The sequence below is a fragment of the Vidua macroura genome, chromosome 3 (genome assembly GCF_024509145.1).
Source record: "Vidua macroura isolate BioBank_ID:100142 chromosome 3, ASM2450914v1, whole genome shotgun sequence".
Lineage (NCBI taxonomy): Eukaryota > Metazoa > Chordata > Aves > Passeriformes > Viduidae > Vidua > Vidua macroura.
In genome coordinates this window covers 5697501-5716979 of record NC_071573.1, presented here as the reverse complement: position 1 = coordinate 5716979, position 19479 = coordinate 5697501, and the positions used below count along the sequence as shown (strand labels likewise).

General features: G+C 41.9%; 1 protein-coding gene across 4 annotated transcripts in view; it reads right to left on the bottom strand.

Annotated features, from left to right (window-relative positions):
- The window catches only part of MEIS1 (Meis homeobox 1), a 108085-nt gene that overhangs the window by 61347 nt on the left and 27259 nt on the right, over positions 1 to 19479 (bottom strand). For all 4 annotated transcript variants that reach the window (XM_053973618.1, XM_053973616.1, XM_053973617.1 and 1 more), the window contains one exon: positions 19372 to 19479. This exon is cut by the window's right edge and continues 4 nt beyond it. In XM_053973618.1, coding sequence (XP_053829593.1) covers positions 19372 to 19479 — 108 coding nt within the window. The remainder of the gene's footprint in view (positions 1 to 19371) is intronic.

The window sequence follows — 19479 nt, the reverse complement described above, 5'->3', positions numbered from 1 at the left end:
GGGAGGTGGGGTGGCACTGAGGGGCAGGTCAGGGTGCATCCAGGTGGCTGGTGTGAACCCAGCCCCCATGGCAGAGCCTGAAATTTCAGAGGGCTCTGAGAGCCCTTCAGGGAAATAACAGTGATGGGGAAGTGGTCATGAGCCTGCTCCTTGTGGTTGGCCACGGGCCACTGGGCTCAGGTCCTGAGGTCCCCTGATGGTCCCTACCTAGGGGCACGCAGGCAGTGACAGTCCAGGAACTTCAGCCCTACTAAGTCAGCACATCCCCTTAGGCTCTAACTTAATGTATTCATGACACTGCTGGGTTTTTGGCTTCCTATGACTTTCTATCACAGTTTCTGGTGTTTTGATGTTTGATTTACAGTGCAGTTACGGTTTAAGATGTGGGTTTTTTCCAAATTAAAATAAACAAACAAACAACAAATCTAGATGCAAATCATCCAGGAACAAACAGATGTTAGAATCCAAAACATGCAATAAAGGTAAAAGAAAAGTCAGTGCTGGACACTTAAAAACTTTCCCTGAATATCACCTACAGGTGCATGTTCACCCTATTTTTTCTTCTTTCATCTTCCATCACTATATATTCCTAGATATTAACTGCCTAGAATTACCTTGAATAGGCAAACTGATAGGAGGCAAGGGACAAGCTTCTGGTGCACCCCAGAATTTTATTATTATTTATGTCACTACATCTCATGACATCAGCTCCAGCTGCGAGAGGGATGAAGGATAGGAAGGAGTTAACTCAGCCATATCCAGCTCATCTCTTTGATTCCATAAGAGTGTTTAACCAAAATCCCACAGAAATCTCAAAGCAAAGCTGGGTCATAGCAAAAAGACAACCATATCTTAAGAAAAAATAAACAAAAATGTAAAAAAGTAAGCCAAAATTATTTCTGGTTTCTTTTTCAACTCACAGCATTTGTCATTATCACTAAGTGCAACAGCAGTAGAAATGTGTAGAAAGCAAAAACTGTAAAAGCTTTCAGTAGTCTGATGTACTTCAAATAACATGAATGAGTAGCCAAGGAAGATAAAGAAAACCTCAGGTTCTAGCAGGCTGAAACCACAGGCATCAGCTTCCCCGTGGCAGATATAGACCACAAGGAAGAAGAATCTAGCTTTTCTGATGAAACACCCACATCCTTGTAGAAAGGGCTGAGGACCTTGTCTCACCCCTTCCACCCACCAGCGGTGGAAGAGGACTCTCACCTGCCCAGCTCACCACTCCATCTGTCTCCTCCTGAGGCAGCCTTGCAGTGCCTACAGAATCACCAGCTTCACCTTCCTGACTGCCAAACACCCTGTTCAGGTGGTACCCTCCCAGCTGAGGCTAACTAGGAAAGTATTTCTGCTGTGCACCCCATCTTTTTCACCTCAGCTTTCAGGATGTGCTTCTCAGCTGATGTGCAAGGACACGCAGAAGCCAACGCTGCACCGGGTCAAACACCAGCAATGTCCCCGTGTCCTTCCTGCCCATGCAGATATCAAGAAAGGTTTTATAGGCATCAGTTGCCTCATAAAGGAAAAGACAGACTTTTCTAAGCATCCTGTAAATGCCAGGAAAAGAGAAGAATGGAAAGGAAATGAAAGGAACAACCTGGAAAGGAGAACGGAAAAGCAGGAGACCTTGGCTCCAGGGAGAGAGCTGACCACAGTTTTAGCCCTGCCTTCATCTATAGAAGATGTTTGCTTTTATTAATCTTGGAAAAAATGTGGTGCGTGAGCTAAGTCAGCCCCTGGGCAGATTTAACTTGGGTGACCTGAACTTACTCTGCAGATCACCATAGGTCTCTCTGACCTTGGCAGTGACACAAGGATCATATTTTCTCATGGACAAATTACCCTGGAATAATTCTGCCAATGTATTAGGCATAAATAGCCTTTTATTTAGGACTGTGAAAATACATTCTCTCTTTCTGCCTCTCACCTTTCCAAACAAAATCTATTTATTGGAATAAGGAAAACCCCGCCCTTCATTAAGGTCTGGGTACACATCTCAAGGGCCAGACAGAAGCTTGGCTGCTTCGTGCTCATGGCAATGTGTTTTCAGACATTGCCTTCAGCAAGATGCATTTTGGAGTTGACTGGTAAGTCTTGTTGCTTTTGATTGGAGTGGTCAGCCTGCGCATTTGCAAATGAACATACAAATACTTTCAGACAAGGAAGAGGTGGTAAATTTAGGTCAACAGTGGGAATGTTCAGCTTCAATCGCCAAAACAGAAAACACAATCCTCAACATACATCTACAAGCTAGTGAAGAGCAGCTCTGTGAAAACCAGCCAAGCTGCAGTGAGATAAGCAAAAAATCCCCCAACACCCACATCTCAGCCTTGCAGAAAATTGACCAGTTTGGAAGGAACAGGTAAACAGTGTGTTCTTGGACAAGAGTCAGCACAGTTTGGATGATGTAGACCTTTCCGTTCAGGAGCTGCACTGGTTTTTGTGTCTGGTCACTTGAGGTCACACCGCAGAGCTCTGAGGCTTTGCAGAAGCTCTGCATGCTTCCTCCCCACAGCGGAGGTGGCTGAAGTGGCTATTAAAATCAGTTGTTATTCTGATGCCACCTGAGTCTTAATTGCTGAAAAGATGGGGACTGCAACCACAGAAAGGGCTTTCTGGCACTGGCTAAGGAAGTATCAGTTTTTGAGGTCAGAATAACATCCCTTAAAAATATGAATCAGAGTGGTTCTTTCATGCTGCAATTTGGTAAAGGCAGGCAAAACATTAGCAGACTGTTTTGATGAAGGTCAGGACAGCTTTGTAATATATATACATATTAGAGACGTGCTTAGACAAAAAGTAAAAGAAAGTAAAAGAAATACTACTTCTCACTAAAAAGAAAGAAAAGACTAGAAAACCTGTATTCAAATTATCCTGGAGCAGTCGAATAAATCCTAGTAAATACTATTTCCTGCTTCCACTCTGAATGAGTCTCTTCTAATAAACTCATTGCATGTTGAGCAAACACAGTTTTCCAACAGTGTGTTAGCTGCTTTCTTCCTCCATACACAACTTTTGCTGTATGGCTGATGCCTTAGGACCTGCAGGCAAATGTCTCAGCCTTAAGACTGGGTCACCAAGGCTTGCCAGGCAGAAAAGGAATCAGAGTCACAGATCTGCACTCTTTCCCACCGCAATTCTGGAGCAATACTCACTGATGCCAAAACAGGTGATTCTCTTGAGACTGGAAAAGGCTTTCATAAATACCTGCAAATTGTCTGAGCAGACGCCAACAATGCCAGCCTCTGAACCACTGCTAATCATGATGCTGGTTTCTATGCAAAGCAACTCTGAATTTTGTCATTTTAAATGCCTGACCAGCTGCACCTGCGATTTGTGGCTGAGGCAGATGAGGAGACAGATTTTCATCTAGAATCATGGGTTGAAATTGAAAGTTCAGCTGAAAAGCATTCTCACCTATACATAACAGTTTCTATGGAAGATACTTTGACATAAGCACCATATTTGCAATGACTATGATCTCAGCAGTGACCTGAACAAGGCAATACTGACCTGTTGAGAGGGCCATTGCCTGTAAGATGATGGGGAAGCTATCCTTTATGCTCACCCCTTACCAGCCCAGGAGACTTTATGCATATTGGAAGCTGCACATGAACCTCACCGAAAAGCACGAAAGGAGAGGCTCAAGATGACAGGTGCACATCCAAAGATTCCATGAGTTGTAAAGAAGGAGGTCAAAGACTCATAGCAGTCAAAAAGCACGCTGGAAAGCCCAACTTTCCAAGGCACTGCAAGTATCTGTGCTGGTTATGACTCCTGCAGAGCAGGCAGAACGACTCACAAGAAAAGCTCTGCCAGGACAATCCTGGAAATACCTCACTCAGCTCCCTTCCCTGGGTTTACCCTGGAGAGCCATCCCCCAAGATCCCAGATAAGGCAGGCTGACAAGGTGCTGAATGAAAGCCCACACTGCTGCTGCCAAAAACCCGCCCTCCCTCCATGCCTGCAAACCTCCAGCACTACCCTCAAGGCTTTGTACTCACAGCCTCCAAGGAAGCAAGCCCTGAATTTCACCAAATTTCATGTTACTGGGGCACAGTGGGGACACAGAGTACAGTTCAGAGATATTTTTCAGGAAAGCATCCAAAGTGGACTTCAAAATGGAAATAAAAGTTCAATATTCTGCATAAAAATTATTAACCCCTTACCTCTCTACCTCATGTGCTAGTTAGGATTGCTACAAATACAACCACAAAAAATGAAGTGGAAAAATGAGCTATTTTGAATGATTATAAGTACACTTAAATGGACCAATATAAATCTTGTTAGTTTGGAGTAGAAGCAGGTTAAACTCTGATTTTATATTTAAAAACAGAGAGAAGTTCTGACAAATGCAGTGCCAGCTGCCAAAGGACCCTGTGCCCAAACAGCACAACAAAGCTAAATATGTCCATTCCCACCACCTCAACTCAGCAACAGATTTTGCTCCAAGGCTTCCCTCATGGAGCCTCTCATCTCATGCAAGACCTCAGTGATGTTTAGTTGGAGGTTGAGCAAAGTGCTGCTACACAGTTTCAGAAGCCCCATTCATCATGTTTTATATTTAAGTCCTCAGTTCCCAGAGTCATATGAGAACCTTCAAAGAAAACCACGCATGCACGAATAAAACAAGAAACCTCTTGAAGTTAGGAAAAGCTGGAATCCTGGCTTCTTGACAGCTAGGCATGGGAATACAGACACTAACACCCCCTAGATATTAAAAAAAAGGTGTATATATATATATTTTTTTTTTCTATGAACACCAAGATTTTTGAACACTTCAGTTACCCATGCAGGTCTGCAAACACAATAAATGTCATGAGATGCTCAGACCACTGCGCCCAGGAGCTGCAGAGAACAGCCTCACCTACACATACAACACCTGAGCCCACTCCTCTAATCTTCAGTACAAGACACTTTATTCTGCTTCTCCACAAAGAACAAACATTTCCTTCCTAAAGGAATGCCAAGTTTTAGCACAGTTTCATCCCTCCTCACTCTTAAGCATTTAAGTCAGACTGCCAAGCTATGTGTCTGAACCAGGTGATTAGTCCTCCCTGAGTCCCTTCAGAGTCAATGGAGAGAAAGAAACTCTCTGCAGGGAAATTCAGGATTGAGATGACTACAAGAATATGTGCACTATTAGCTTTAAAAACTGCACAGAACAGTAAAAGCTTACAAGCAGCAATACCCTAGCAAGGGAACTATGGCTAATGAAGACTGAATATGCCCATCTCTGTTTCTAAGCAAGATCTGGACTTCAGGGCTCTTTCTAAAATTACTCAGGAGGGAAAGGCTGAATTTAGCTCCCATCCATCACCTTATCATAAGAATACAACCTCATGCTTCCTGCCACAGAGAATCTGGGAAAATGCAGAATTCTACCTCTTATCACCAAATCATAATTAATTTCTTCTTCCTATTTTGCCTTACTTGAGAGAGGAGAAAAAAAAAAGCCCTCCTTGATAGATAACTAAATTTATGTCTTACCAAACTGAATGTAAATGCAAGAAACAGGAAGTTTTTACTTGGAAACTGGAATTTCAAGCACTCAGTGGCAAACAATGAAGCAGGGAGATAAAGATGCTATGGCAATGGTGGGGGACAGACCTGCCAAGCTTCCTGCCCACGCTGACTCAAGAGCATGTGTCCTACCATGATACGGACTGGCCACACTTCTTGCTTTTATTTTGGTAATTGGTATTTGTTCCTGTGAAAACCCCTATAAAAACAAGTCAGAAGACCAGACAATAGTAGACTCGTCATCTCTTATGGCCAGATCTTTTACTTAACACTTTAGCAAAAGATGTAATCAGCAGATCTTTGTCCATTTATACAATTCTCTCTGCAGTGAGGAGGATTGTATTACACTCTCCAGCACCCACCAGATCAGAGCATCCAGTCTTCCCCATCACTTCAAGAGATTGAACTGATACTTGAAAGCACATTTGCTATTATCTACTCCAGCCCTTTGGAAATGACATTACACAGATACGGGGGGCAGGCAAATATTGTCGCTCTTTTATTATTCCTGATGTTCCCTCGCTTGTAATATCTGAGAAGTTCCCAGGTCAATGGGATTACTTTATCTTCCTCCCCCTTCCTTTATCTCTTCCCTCACCCCACAGGTATCCATGTCCAAATGGGACACTTCGGCAGGGGGTTTGCTTGACCCAGGTCACTCGAAGGTCAAGCTTTTCACCACTTGCTAATGCAAAGCTTCCCCCCAGCCCTTGCAACCCCAGGGGCCCGGGCACCCCTCCTCACACACCCCTCTCCTGGCCACGGGTGCAGATGGAGAAGGCAAATGCCCCTCACTGAACATACAGAAGCAAAATCCTCCCCATATGGAAACCCAAATATGCTTTGTGTTTTTAAATAAACAAACCAAACGGAGAAGCTTAGGAAAAATCAGCTCAGCAGTGCCTTTATTCCTGTACCAAACTTAAAGGATGGGAGGCTTAACTAGTTAGGAGCAACTCAGACTATATTTTTGCCTACCAGAACAAAGTTCGATTTTTATTTAGATTGATTTTAAGATTTGCATGCAAGAAATGGAAACAATTGGATCAAATATATAGTAAAATAAATTGTTGACTCCCATGAAAGCCAATAAACCCAAAACAAATTTCACAGATCTCATCTACCAGCATTTGAGATTTGTTTTATTTCATTATTTTGTATACATTTACAGAGCAGAAATTTGCTTAACTCCGTTCCACTTTTCTTTTACTGAAACAATAAGACTCTCTGCAGAATATTTTCGACTTGAATATTATCACCAGGATAGCATATGGCAAACTAGCAGCAGGCAGTTTATCTTCATCCTCTTTGTAAGCTAAAATTAGCACAATGCTTTTGCAACAGCATATGATGTATTCAGACCAGTACGATATACCTAATACAACTTCAGATCCATCCCTGGCTAACCTCCAATATCCAAGTAAATTGATTGCTAATTTTAACTGAGTATTAATGTGTTTAGTATCAAGTTGGCATTTATCAACTTGAGAGGCACTTTTAAGTCTAATACTGTCATTTCACACACGCCAACCGCAACTGTAAATAAAATTTGTGTATTGGTAACACATAGCATTTCAATTCATCTGTACGAAGCAATTCTAATTTATATTAATACATTATGTATGGAAAGCCATCCTGTAAAATTGCATAATATGCATATTCTGCTTCTTAGTGATGCAATATAATTAATGGTGGTGAAGAGCTGATATACCCATGTCATGACCAACGTGTTCCTCCTGCAGACTGTTAGCTGGTAACTTTATTGGGATTAAATTCAACCAAGTCACCAACATCCTTTGGATTAAATTAAACCAAGTCATCACTTCACATTTCTTGATAAGGTGGCTATGCCAGCCCTCTCTGCTCTTCAGTCTGGTAAATTATGGCTACCTCAGGGGTTTTTTAGTTGGATAAATATGTAGTGAGACACTAATGTTAGCACTGCTTCCTAATTTATTTCTTGTAGCTGTAACACCAAGGAACTTAGCACAACACTCCTCATAAAGGAAATTTGAAAGGTTCTAAAAGGTTCTAAAAATGCCCTGTGCTTCACAAGTGTGGTTTTACCGCCTTTCTTGCCAGGTTGACAGAATAAAAAAGTGTAGTAGTAGGAAGTAGTCACATCCAAGCATGTATATGAACAAACACACACACAAACAATAAATATTTATAGACTGACATTCAAAGATTTTGTGGCTCAGCCTGCTCATCAATAGAACATCCCTCTGCTTTCCTACAGCCCATTACAGAACTACAATACAAAACCATACCAAGTCTGTCCAATAGTTGTACTGAAATAACATCACCACTGTTCTTGCTTTTACACTGCTGGCCTCATGCAGAATTTTCACAGGGTTAGTGCAGACTGATACAAAAAAAAAAAAAAAGAAAGCAGGCAGGATCCTGCACAAAAGCTTCTCCTGGGGCATTCTCATTGCCACAGGCAGGATGAGGGGACAGGAGAAATAAATAAATGCTTTGCTAAGCGGGGAAGGGAGGAGAAGTACAGAACGAACACAACATTTCAACTCCACTTTGTTGTCTCCTTCCCCCCTTGCTGTAATTTGCCCTGCAACTTATCCCCTGCTCTTTAGCAAGAAGCTGCTACAGTCTGATGTGACAGTGCCCTGAAACTTTAACCCCATTTTAAATGACACTTAACTTCGAGCTGTTCAGTAAATGCTGACCTCACTGCCTCTTTCCCCTGCTTTAGGAAGGCATTCGATGCAGTGCATGTGCTATAATCCAGGGCCCCAAGCAGGAACTCCACTGTGGGGTTTCTCCCTCAGTGCTGTGCCAGGGAGGGAGAAAGGGAGGAGATTCTCTTGGCACAGCAATGAGACTAACAAAAGATTGTCCATCCTACAAGCCTTGCTTCCATGACCTTCACTTGCTGACCAGAGAAAGTTAAGATATGCCTCCTTCGAGGTCCATTGGGACACTACAGACTCCAGAATATATTTAGCATGCAGCCATGTGACACTGCTATTCAGAGCACTGGGGAAGATTTCAGAATAAGTTAGGGTATGCCTGCCACCACTAGGTCTTTTGCAAGGGCATAAGTGGTGTCTTCTAGTAGGTCTTCTCCTGTCCTGCAAAAGATGTACCGACAACCTGGAGACAGTATTGGGGATGCAAGGGCCATCTCTCACCCACGGTGCAGAAGCAGCCCCAGGAAAACTAAAGACTAAGGGATGAGTAGGTGAAAAGGCTGTCCCCACTGTACTTTTATTTATTTATATGCTGTTTCTCCTTTCCCACACTTTCACATTACACTTCGGTAAAGAGCAACTGCAAAAACCTGACTGCAAAATCTGTCTGAGATTTTAAATGCTCAAGAGAAAAAAAAAACAAAAAAACAAAAAAAAACTCCCAAATACTCATCATATTTATAACAGATAAGTTTTATATATATAAATATATATATACTTATATATTGGCTATTAGATGCCAGAGGTACTGCCTTATGATGAGGAAGTTCCCAAGCCACAGCGCGAGGCAGGCTGGCAGTGCCCATCCTGATGTCACACCGCTCCCACTGCACATCATGGGCCCAGCCATGCTCTCCCACCCCCTTTCCCACCTTCCAGGCCTGAGCAGCAAAAGTTCAAGCATGTCAAACCAAAGGCCACATGGAGGAGGTATCATGGCTAAAGAGCCAAAGCAGAAAGGTGGAAGACTCTACCAACAGCACCCTCATTCAAAGACCTGCCAGAGCAGTGTCAGGCATTTGCTTAGTCACAGCAATCCCACCCCAGCTTGGGTAGAAGGGACATCAGGCATCTCCCTCTGGTATTTCTCGTGTCACCAACTAGTGGGTCACCAGGCCAGTGAGAAGAGGTCCCCGATGAATTATAGTATGACAGGTGGCTCTGACATCACCGCTGCTGCAAGCTGCAGAGGGTGCTCTGATTGCCCAGAGAAAGTCCCCATCTCATTCATGAATTTAAAATTGGAAGGGAAAAAAAAAAAAGAATAGTAATAATAAAAGCCCGTGTGCATCAACGTGCCTAGAAAAAATGATGTCAGCATCTTACAGTGCTGATCCTATTAATTAATCCCTTGAAGAACGGCCCCTCGCCCACAAACATATAATGTAATGCAAGCTTAATCTTACCTAAAAAAAATTACAGTGCAATAAGATTATTCCTCTGACTCTGCTAACTGTTACAGCACAGCTTAATCCTGCATTTCGGAGCTTTAACAAGCTCATACAATACTGCACAGAGTTTATCAGAGCAGTTGCTGAGACAAGAAGGACTTATGTTTTAAAGGACATAATTCCACTGTCTTTTGTGCTTTTTACCTATAATGTCTATACAGTGACTTTCATCCTGAGAGATCTCAAAGCCTATTGTCTGCTCCTGTTTCCATTGAAGTCTTCCTTTCAGGTTTCATATTAGAGTAGGATTAGAAATAAATATACATAAATATATATATGGGGGGGTTATAGCAGGAAAATTTGTTGGGGCAGGAGTTCATCCCTCCCGTTTCCCAAACACAGCTGGGAAAAAATCTGCCACCTCCTACCAAAAACCTGCAAAGGACCCCATGTGGGACCTTGCCTAAAGAAGTGGGTGCAAACTTGACCAGTGAAAAAAAACCATCACCAAAACTTTCACCACCACCAGTGAAAGTACCATCTCTCCATCCCTGCAATAACTTGGCCTTCATCCCCAGGCTGTCCTCCCACCAGCACAGCCCCTCTCTGACAATATCCACCCACAGCCACACACTTCCCAGTCTTTGCCGCTTATAGACATATTAAGCTTCCCATGGAATAGGAGAAGAAAGCTCTGCTCCCTCCCTGTAATTATCAAATCAGCCCAAAAATGAGGAAGAATTGAGAATCCTCATTATAGCACATCATAAAACATGGCGAGGTCTCGTGCTCGCTGTCTGTTATTGGCACAGTCTGCCAACAAAACTTTACAAAGATCACAGGAATTCATGTTTGCAGAGATATTAAAGTCATAAAAGGGGAAATTTGGATTTTATTTTCCCACAGTCTAAATGAAGGTGAACCAAGCAAATTTGGCAAAGAGTGCTAGTCAGATGCCATTTCCCACAGCAGTGTGGTATTTTCCTCTGGGAATAAAACATTTTCCCTCAACTACTGTTTATAACTCTTATCAGTTCAACAGCAATAGAGCCATCAAGTCCAATATCTTGTGGAAAAAAGTCAAGGTCAACAAGTACTTGCATTTTCGTTTATCTTTAGCTGCAATTGCTACTGACATTCAATTGGGTAATAAACATGAGGACTGTCAAATGCTCTCAGCAAACAGGTGATCCAAAAGCTATCAGAGAGAAAGAGGCTACCGCCAGGTAATCAAACAATTCTGTTGCAACAATTATGATTTGAGTGCATTCATTTACAGAAGCAATCACCTGTCAAATTTGAATGAATAGCATCAAAACATTCCCACCATCGGGGCAATAAGGGCAAGAAAATACAAGCTATGTCTACTTTCTTCCCAACAAAAGCATGCCAGCATTACCAAGAGCCTTTAAAAAAAAAAAAAAAGGGATAAACAAAAATATCCAGCATCTTATTTCTTGAATTGAATTACAAAAAATTATTTGAAGACAAAAACCAGAGTACATGTGTCCAAGTAACTTGTGGTGTTTAGGGAAACACTAGGGAAAGTGGGGGCACACAGCAGCAGCTGTGGCACCGCTCTGGCAATCAGCACTTGGGCAGCTTCCTGAGCCAGCGGTTGCATCTGGACCAGGGTTTTTAATAGCCACAGAAGAACCTATTTTTCCATGAATTGGTCTAATCTCTTTTTGTCCCCTGCTGACCTCCTCAGAATGCTGTTCTGTAGCAATAAATTTAACCCAACACACGAAACATTTCTGTTTGTTTTAAACCTACCAACACTCTGGAACAGCTCCTGCGCCACGAACACCCACCCTTAGTTCTTGTATTATGGGACAAGCACCCGCTTTCTCCATACACAACTAATTTTAAAGACTTCTCCTCCAACCTTAGTCGTCTTTCCTCTCCCAGTCTTTCATGTGAGAGATGGGAAAATGGTTTGTGCCAAGCAGCTTGATGGCACACCCTGTTGCATCACTAATCCAGAAATACGGCATGTTTATGAGTTTATACTCCTTGTGATAAAATGTCACTCAAAACAAACATCTCAAGATCACAACTTTTGTCTTTTAAATCTCCAAGTTAAAGAGGTCAATGACACACACCTTAAAATCTCATTCTGCCTACATCAGATTGCAACACTCAGCTGAAGCCACCAAAACCTGGAGAAGCAAATGGGATAGAATCCTTACGTTGGGAATACTAAGATGGCCTTTAATATGGGCCATATGGGAAGATCAATAGCTCCAATGAGCCACCACAACTTAAGTGAAAACATCCAGGGTGTGTAGGAAAGCAAACACCATATCTGAATAAAGCAACAACAACAACAAAAAAAAAATCATATCAGCCATCTTGAAGACCCCCAACTCCAGTACTGTTGAAAGAGGCATCTTGGACACTAAAAACTTCAAACCTATTTCTACAACTTCTTACAAAACCAAACCTCCCCCATCCAAAGAGGAAAATAAGACACCCTTCAGTCCTACACCAGAGATTTTAGCTAACAGCCCAAGATGCGATTTAGCAATGTGGTTATTTTCCACCACTGTTTCCTGTTTGGCATATTCAAGATCCTGCCCTCAGTAAGACACCTGGTTCTGTGCAGACACACTTTGGGGCTGCAAAAGCCAATGGATGCTCTCAGTTCAGGGTCAGGGCCGTGTTCTTATATACACATCTATGTATACACGGGCTTGTGCACAGCTACACAGATGTTTAATGGGTAGACATTTCTGAGTTTAGAAAAAATTGCCAAGAAAATAGAGGAAAAAAAAAAAAAAACAAAACAAGGACTCCAGCACATGGATTCTCCTTCTTGAATACAGATGGGCCGAGAAGTCAGGAATATTTGTATTTCCACAGCCACTTTAAAGGTAAACATTTTCCAAAGTCTTTTTCCCTCCCTCTGCTCTGCCAGTGATAGCAGTAGCCTCAGCCTGAAATATCTGCCTCCTGACATGGTCACCTCTCTCTGCTCCCCTCCCAGCTGGGACTTTTCCCTGAGCAAAGACTAAAAGTCACATTAAACTGTGCTGAAATGGTTTTGCTGGTTTTGAACTGCTTATTATCTCTGGGGGCTGACCTGAAAAACAAGTTGGTGCTTAGAGGAATTCAGGTTTCCCCTGAAAGGCAAATGGAAAGAAGGAAGGTTTTTTTTACAAGGAAAAGAGTTCGTTTATGATGATGTTACCCACAATTTAGGGAAAACAAGCAACGTTTATAAGTATTTAAGTTTGCTTTGCCAGACTGAAAAGAAAAACACCTGTTAATAACAGACATTTAAGCTAATGTAAATGACTGAAATAAATCCTGACACTGAGAACAGATTAATGCTCAAATCATGACAGACACCGGTTCCTAAGTAAGAACTTGCTCCCATGCACCATTCTGGAAGCATAACCCTGCTTAGCTGAGGCACACAGACTTAACACTGCCTAAATCTAAGTTTAACAGCTGAATCAGGCTGATGAGACCAAAAAATAAAAAACCCAAAACCAAACAAAAAAACCCCAAAAACCTAAACTAGAAGGAAGAAAAAACCAGTTTCACGCCCCCCGGCTTTAGAGCAGAATGATAAATTGACATCATGTTATGAGCATAATCCTCAACCACTCAATCACTGTTAAAAAAAAAACCAACATGATTCTGGGGAGATAAAAATAATTAATGCTGGTGCTGCTGAAGAATATGCACCTACACGAAGAGTTTCAGATAAATATGGGCCTGGCTTAAATCTCGTATCTCACGTCAAAGGAAGAGGGCACAGGTGCTCACACTGATTTAAAGCAAACCGAGTGCTGCCTGCTTGATGGAAAAGCAGGAAAAGAAAAGGGGATGGCAGAGCCTCAGCAGGAAAACTGATACTGCTCCGTTTCCAAACAAGCGTATTACGCTTAATTCGGGATTCACAACACATAAAGCGGCAGAAAAAACACAGGGAGCAGCCCCTGTTGACTAATGCCCTGTCTTTTCTAATCGAGGGTCACATCCAGTCTAACCGATCGCATGATAATGGCATCAGAAAAGGTCAATCAAAGACAAGCCGAAGCTTCCACTGCCTGGCTGACCTTCGGAGCTTGTGACAAATTGCTATCAGTCAATGTCAACTAATGACAGCGGCTCTTTGGCTAATCAATTGTTCTAAAAATGATCAAGAAAACTACTCGTAGGACAGCTCATTTTCACATCAATGCCTGTGAAGTATGAAAAGCTCATTTTTTTTTGAGTTTTTAATAAGCTCATAAGTAAAGCAGTTACTTGGTAACAGGGGTCACCTTAGTGAAAAGACAGAACCTTTGTCTGCCTTTTACATATTCTTTTATTACCATATTATAGTAAAAATATGCCATGCCATTACTATGCCAGAGGGCTACATAATAAAGTAGGTTATACTTCATACTTTTTTTTTTTTTTTTGAGATAAATACTTCTGTGGTTTGGGGGGGCCTCTGTTTGGATGTAAGTAATTGTCAACACAGTCTCCACGTATTTAAATGTAAAGCAATCACCACTGGCACACAGGTGACATGCCCGCTCATTACTCACCCAAATTTCACATGACAGAGCCAGTAGTGAAAACCACGCTGCAAAATCCAGTGGTGCTGCTGGGAAGTGAAGGTCTAACAGCAGCTATTTTGTTCTTAAACCCACCCACCCCATGCGAGCACAACTTATTCCAACTATTTCCGACAGAATCCACATTTGGTAGGAAAACCGCATGCTCCGAAACCCCCTAAGCCCTGCGAAAGCAAACAGACATTTCCGCCCTGGAAGGATTCTGCATGTAAAAGCCAACGTGGAAATGCACACAGGCTTGAGCAGTGGGAGATATATCATGGTTCTCCTCGTACAGCTAAGGGGTGAGTGCAGATTTTTCCATCTCTTCATCCTCCCAGCCTCTCCCAGCATAATTTTCAGCCACTTCTCAAAGCTTCACAGCCAGGCCACACTCAGATCTGCATTCACGCATTAAATATTACCAAAACAACAAATCCACACTGGTCTAAGGCTGGAGGAGTGCAAGCACAATTATGCTTTGCTTTTCCATAAGGGGAAAGTCCAGCAAAGGACATTGCAGGGCATTACATCACAAGAAGCCATTTGAGAAGACGCTGCGTTGAGAAGGAAAGAGGAGCCATCGTTCAAGCAAATGCTTTCCATTTGGGTTTACCTCTTTATTTCAGCGACTCCTGCCCATGACACCTGTACTGCCAGAAAGGATTTACCCCAAGGAAAACACCCCTCACCAACCCAATCGCCCCCAAAGCAACACCCCACATCACCAGAGAGGAGGGGCGGAGGGGGGAGTGGTGGTGAAGCTACACAAGAAACATTAAAACTTTTGTTTTCATCCGAGAAACTGCCAAGTGACAGCAGTTTCAGGTTACACCCTAAACCTGCCTTGCTATGGTAGTTTTTCAAATTAAAATATCTTCTGTGGCCTTAGCCACTCTCAAGCCATCCATAGGCAAGAAAGAAAGGAGGCAGGGCGACACTTAAGCTCAGCCATAATTGGAAGTATGTGAAAAATGAAGTGTCAGTTCGGTCAATAAAGGGCAAAGGTGAAGGGGAACTGCAGCCCAAACTCGGTGCGAAATGTGCTCATTAAGACACCCAATCCGAGGGCTCCTGCCCACCTATCCCATTAGTCATCGGCCATCTGACCGCTTCAAATGCCTCCCCGCTCTTATTACTTTTCTTCTCCCATGTTAAAAAAAAAAAAAAAAAAAAGAAAAAGAAAAAAAAAAGAAAAAGGGAAAAAAAAAAAAAAAAAAAAAAAGGCAAGCTGGTATATAAATCCTTGCTCAGTCATCTGGAACATAATGTGGCCCTTCTCTCCCCCTCTTCCCAGCTCTGCTGCCTGCCTTTGCAGCCTCCAAACAACCGCCTGGAGATTCCCAGCAATAATAAACCCGATTGCCTTTTTGCCTATAGGTTGCTCAAACTCCTACAAAACCTTGGAAAAAAAAAGAAACCATTGCAGCCATTGATACATTTTTATAAAGAAATATTGCTGCTTTCTACTCCTGGCTTGAAGGAGCAACAATTATTTGGAGGTTAAAAAAATGCTTTGAACACAGGCTGAGGCTTGGGGGAAAAAAAAAAAAAAGAGAGAAACAATACACACAAATAAGGTGACACTGATGGATTATTTTTCTTTTTCTTTTAAGCTGTGTCGGAGAGCTAAACATGGGAAATAAAGAACTCCACTCTGGATTAAAAGTGACTGTACCAAGGCTTTGTTCAGCATCTTCACTATTTGAAAAACAAATAAAATAGATCTCCCAATATCCCAAACAGGAATCTTTTGAAGCTACAAGACACAGTAAGATAAAATAGTGATGCCATGAGCTCAGCATTCACCTGCCTATACATAAGAATTTGCTTCTCTTTGAAATAGAATTTAGTGAAGTATTTCTCCACTATGTAAATTCAGATCTCTTAGCACCATTTGGAGACAGATCTCCAAAGGTCTTTCCCATTAAGTTCAGAGCAACGGGAAAACTTTTTCATAATATTATTCTGCATTCCTGTACTATAACTATCCCCTATGATGACACAATACCAGACTTTTAGAAGAGGTTGTGTCAACGTACTATGCAATAACATATCCTGCTGTTCAGTGGCACGAGGCCTCAGAACAGGTCCCTAGCAGTTAAATATGGATTTCTGCAATAGATCGAAGCAGCTGGGAGTTATTACTGTTTACTAAGTAAATAAATTTACACATTGAAAGAAGATTTTAAAACGTTTACAGGAAAGACTGTCTCTCCTGATTTCAAAGGCAATCATTTGATGGGTGTTTTACACTGGGTCATAAATAGGTTCAAAATACACTTCGCAGGATTTGTAGTGAATAAGGTAATGAAGAAAAATCTACATAAAGTCCAAAAATAGACATCCACATACTCTGAGTTAAGGACTAAGGAGAAAAGTCTTGCTAAAGGCTTAAGCTTTCCAGTCTGTGTGCCTCTCTGAAAATGCAAAGCTTACATTTACACCTTTGTGATACTTTCAGCCAGGTTGCAAACCTGGCACAGAAGGTGCTTTTACCTACCCCAACGAGGGAAGTAGGTTGTGAGAACAGCCTGAAACCAGACAGTTTTAGAGGGTTTTGTTTCTGTTGATCAGATTTTCTTTTTTTTTTTTTGTTGTTGTTTTTTAAATGGCAAACGTGATCTTGACAGATGGAAGGAACCAAAAGGAACTTTTACAAACTCCTAAAAATAGGGAAGCCCATAATATACTGAATATATGTCACGCAACGCATGCATCTCGAGTTAACTCCTATGCTTGCAGGCACGAGCACGTGGGTCCCCAGCCTTTTGCTGCCACCCCTCCACAGCACCTGGCTGCTATGGCAGTGCCATGCTGGCTCCTTCTGCTGCCAAGGAAAGCCCCCAGCAGCGGTGAACACAGGGGTTTAACCACAGTGCTGCACTCCTAACATCAGGCCACAGAAGAAAAGGCACCAAATCACAGCATCTGGAAATTAAACGCAGTTGGGGAGAGGCAGGATATTTGCTGTCTTTGAGTTCTCTTCCATTTCAGTCCTTCAGGGTTGTATTTTTTGACTTCTTCCCCGTAGGGAAATGCTAAAATCACATTTTGGAGTTTTTTTAACAGAAGGTGTACATGCAGGCATGGATGTGCTTAAACAAATGAGCTTCTCCCACAGCCTCAACCTTCAGAGCATTTCATGTAAGACATAACGCAAGGCTCAGCAAGACCACTGCCATCATTTCCACATTCCTGTTCCTCAAAAACAATGTCATTTCCAAAGGTGGCAAGTGGCCTGAAGGCAAGCCTTGGTAACAGAGACTCCCAGGACAGGATCTCTTTTCCAAAACTCCTTTCCCAAACTTGACCCGAGAGCTCCAGTTATCAAATTCCCACTTTCATTCCTCTTCTCCAAAGTTTTAATGCACTGAGCCTTCTTCACAAAACACACTATCGAGCACTGGCAGCAATCCCAGCCCCAGTAAACCATTGGGGTTTGGGTAACAGTTTCAGAACTGACTAAAGCATCACTGACAAGTCCTTCTGTGGATATTTCATAGGACTCAGGCTTGAAACTCACTTTAGAAAACCCTTCCTGACGGAGGCTGCAGCATGCACCTTGCTAGGAACTTATTGCAGGACGGCAATAAGACATCAGATATGACCAGCACTCCAGACTACTAAAAATACCACATTTAGGAGAAAATAAAGTCTGAAAATCTTTAAAAGTACACCAGGAACTAAGCTGAATTTCCAGCGTGGTCTAGGAGCATTCTGGCAAGCCTCCCCACAGATGTTTTGTCCACGCACATAGCCACATAAACACACGCACATCCGTCTAATAAAAGAACAGCCCTAAATGAATACAAAAACCCTCTCAAAACACCACATTTTAGTTCAAGGCTTATTTTTGAAGCAGCTTTTTCAGCTTTAAAAAAACCCCATGGATTTAAAGTTTTCTCCAAAAGCAAGGGGCTCTAATGAACAAGTTGACACCACTTCAACTATAGCATTGTGAAAAGCACCACTAGAATATATATGTATACATACTTGAAAGAAAAAAGGCCCCCTGAATTTATGTTGCATATCATTTTCCAGTAAAAGTCAGAGGTCAGAAGGTTACCAGTGTCTGCCTCAACTCTGCAACAGTTTACTATTCCAGGCCCCATTTTTACTAGGCTACACTTGCGATGAAGTCAGCAACTTTTCTTTAAACAATAACGAGTCTCAAATACTTAAAATTCTATAAAGAGATGTTATTCACCACGTACGTTAAATCCATGCATATAAAAAATTAAAATATACTGGTTTAGTTTAAAAACTAATCTTGTTAAATGCAGACTTTGCAATGCTAATCAGTACTGTTCAACCTTTTTTTGGAAACACAATTCCTTTGTTGTCTAACAGCACTTGAATGAAACATGATCATAAAACCAGATTTAAAAGTATATACCTATTGTGAGTTCAGAGTCAACTTCAATAAAGCACTCTCTTTTATATTCAGATTAAGGATCCTTTTAAAATTTTAATTGCATTAAATTAACACTAAATCCACTGCAGTTGGTCTGTTCAGAAAAAATATGCTTTCAGCTTCTCAGAAAAAAAAAAATACAGAGATTCAGCTTTTTAGATTTCAGAGTTTCTGAGACAGCACTGATTATTTGTAGAATGTCCCACTTCCATTGCACCAAGCTCATCTCATACTCGCCCTGCTAAATCAGCTGCTGGCACTCAAACAGAACGTTCTTGCACTCAAGTAAATTGGAATTGAGTATCAAAAAGTAAGTAAAAGCACAGCTCAGGATTTTGTAAAACAGTCCAGCTAACATCTCTTCTTTATATGCAATCAAATTTTGATGGCATCTCTGAAATATCAGCATGCATTTCTGCAATCTTAATTACATTTGGTTTTGAAGATTTCATCTTTTAACCCATTTGAATGAAGAAAAAACCCAAACTTCTCATTTCTTATTTTTATTAAGCACACTGCAAATTTGGTACATATGTTGCTCTAACATGTGCCTGCTGGCAGGGTTAAAGAAATAAAGATGCCAATCCCTTTAGTAGGAGGAGATGGAGGAAAAAAAAAATGTCAAAAAAAAAAAAGGAAGATAGACCTTTCTTAGCACAAACCCTCTAGTACCCGAGCATATTTCCACACCAGGAAGAGAGTAGCCAGCCCCTGAGCACACTGGTGACCACTAGCCAGCTAGGAAAGTGTGAGGGCTCTGTTCCTACCTTGCTCACTGCTGTTGTCCCCGCTGTGTGATGTGTGTCCTCCGCTGGAGGGTCCGGGGGTTCCCCCAGAGCGCGTTGATGCCGTGTCATCGTGGTCTCTGTTCCAGG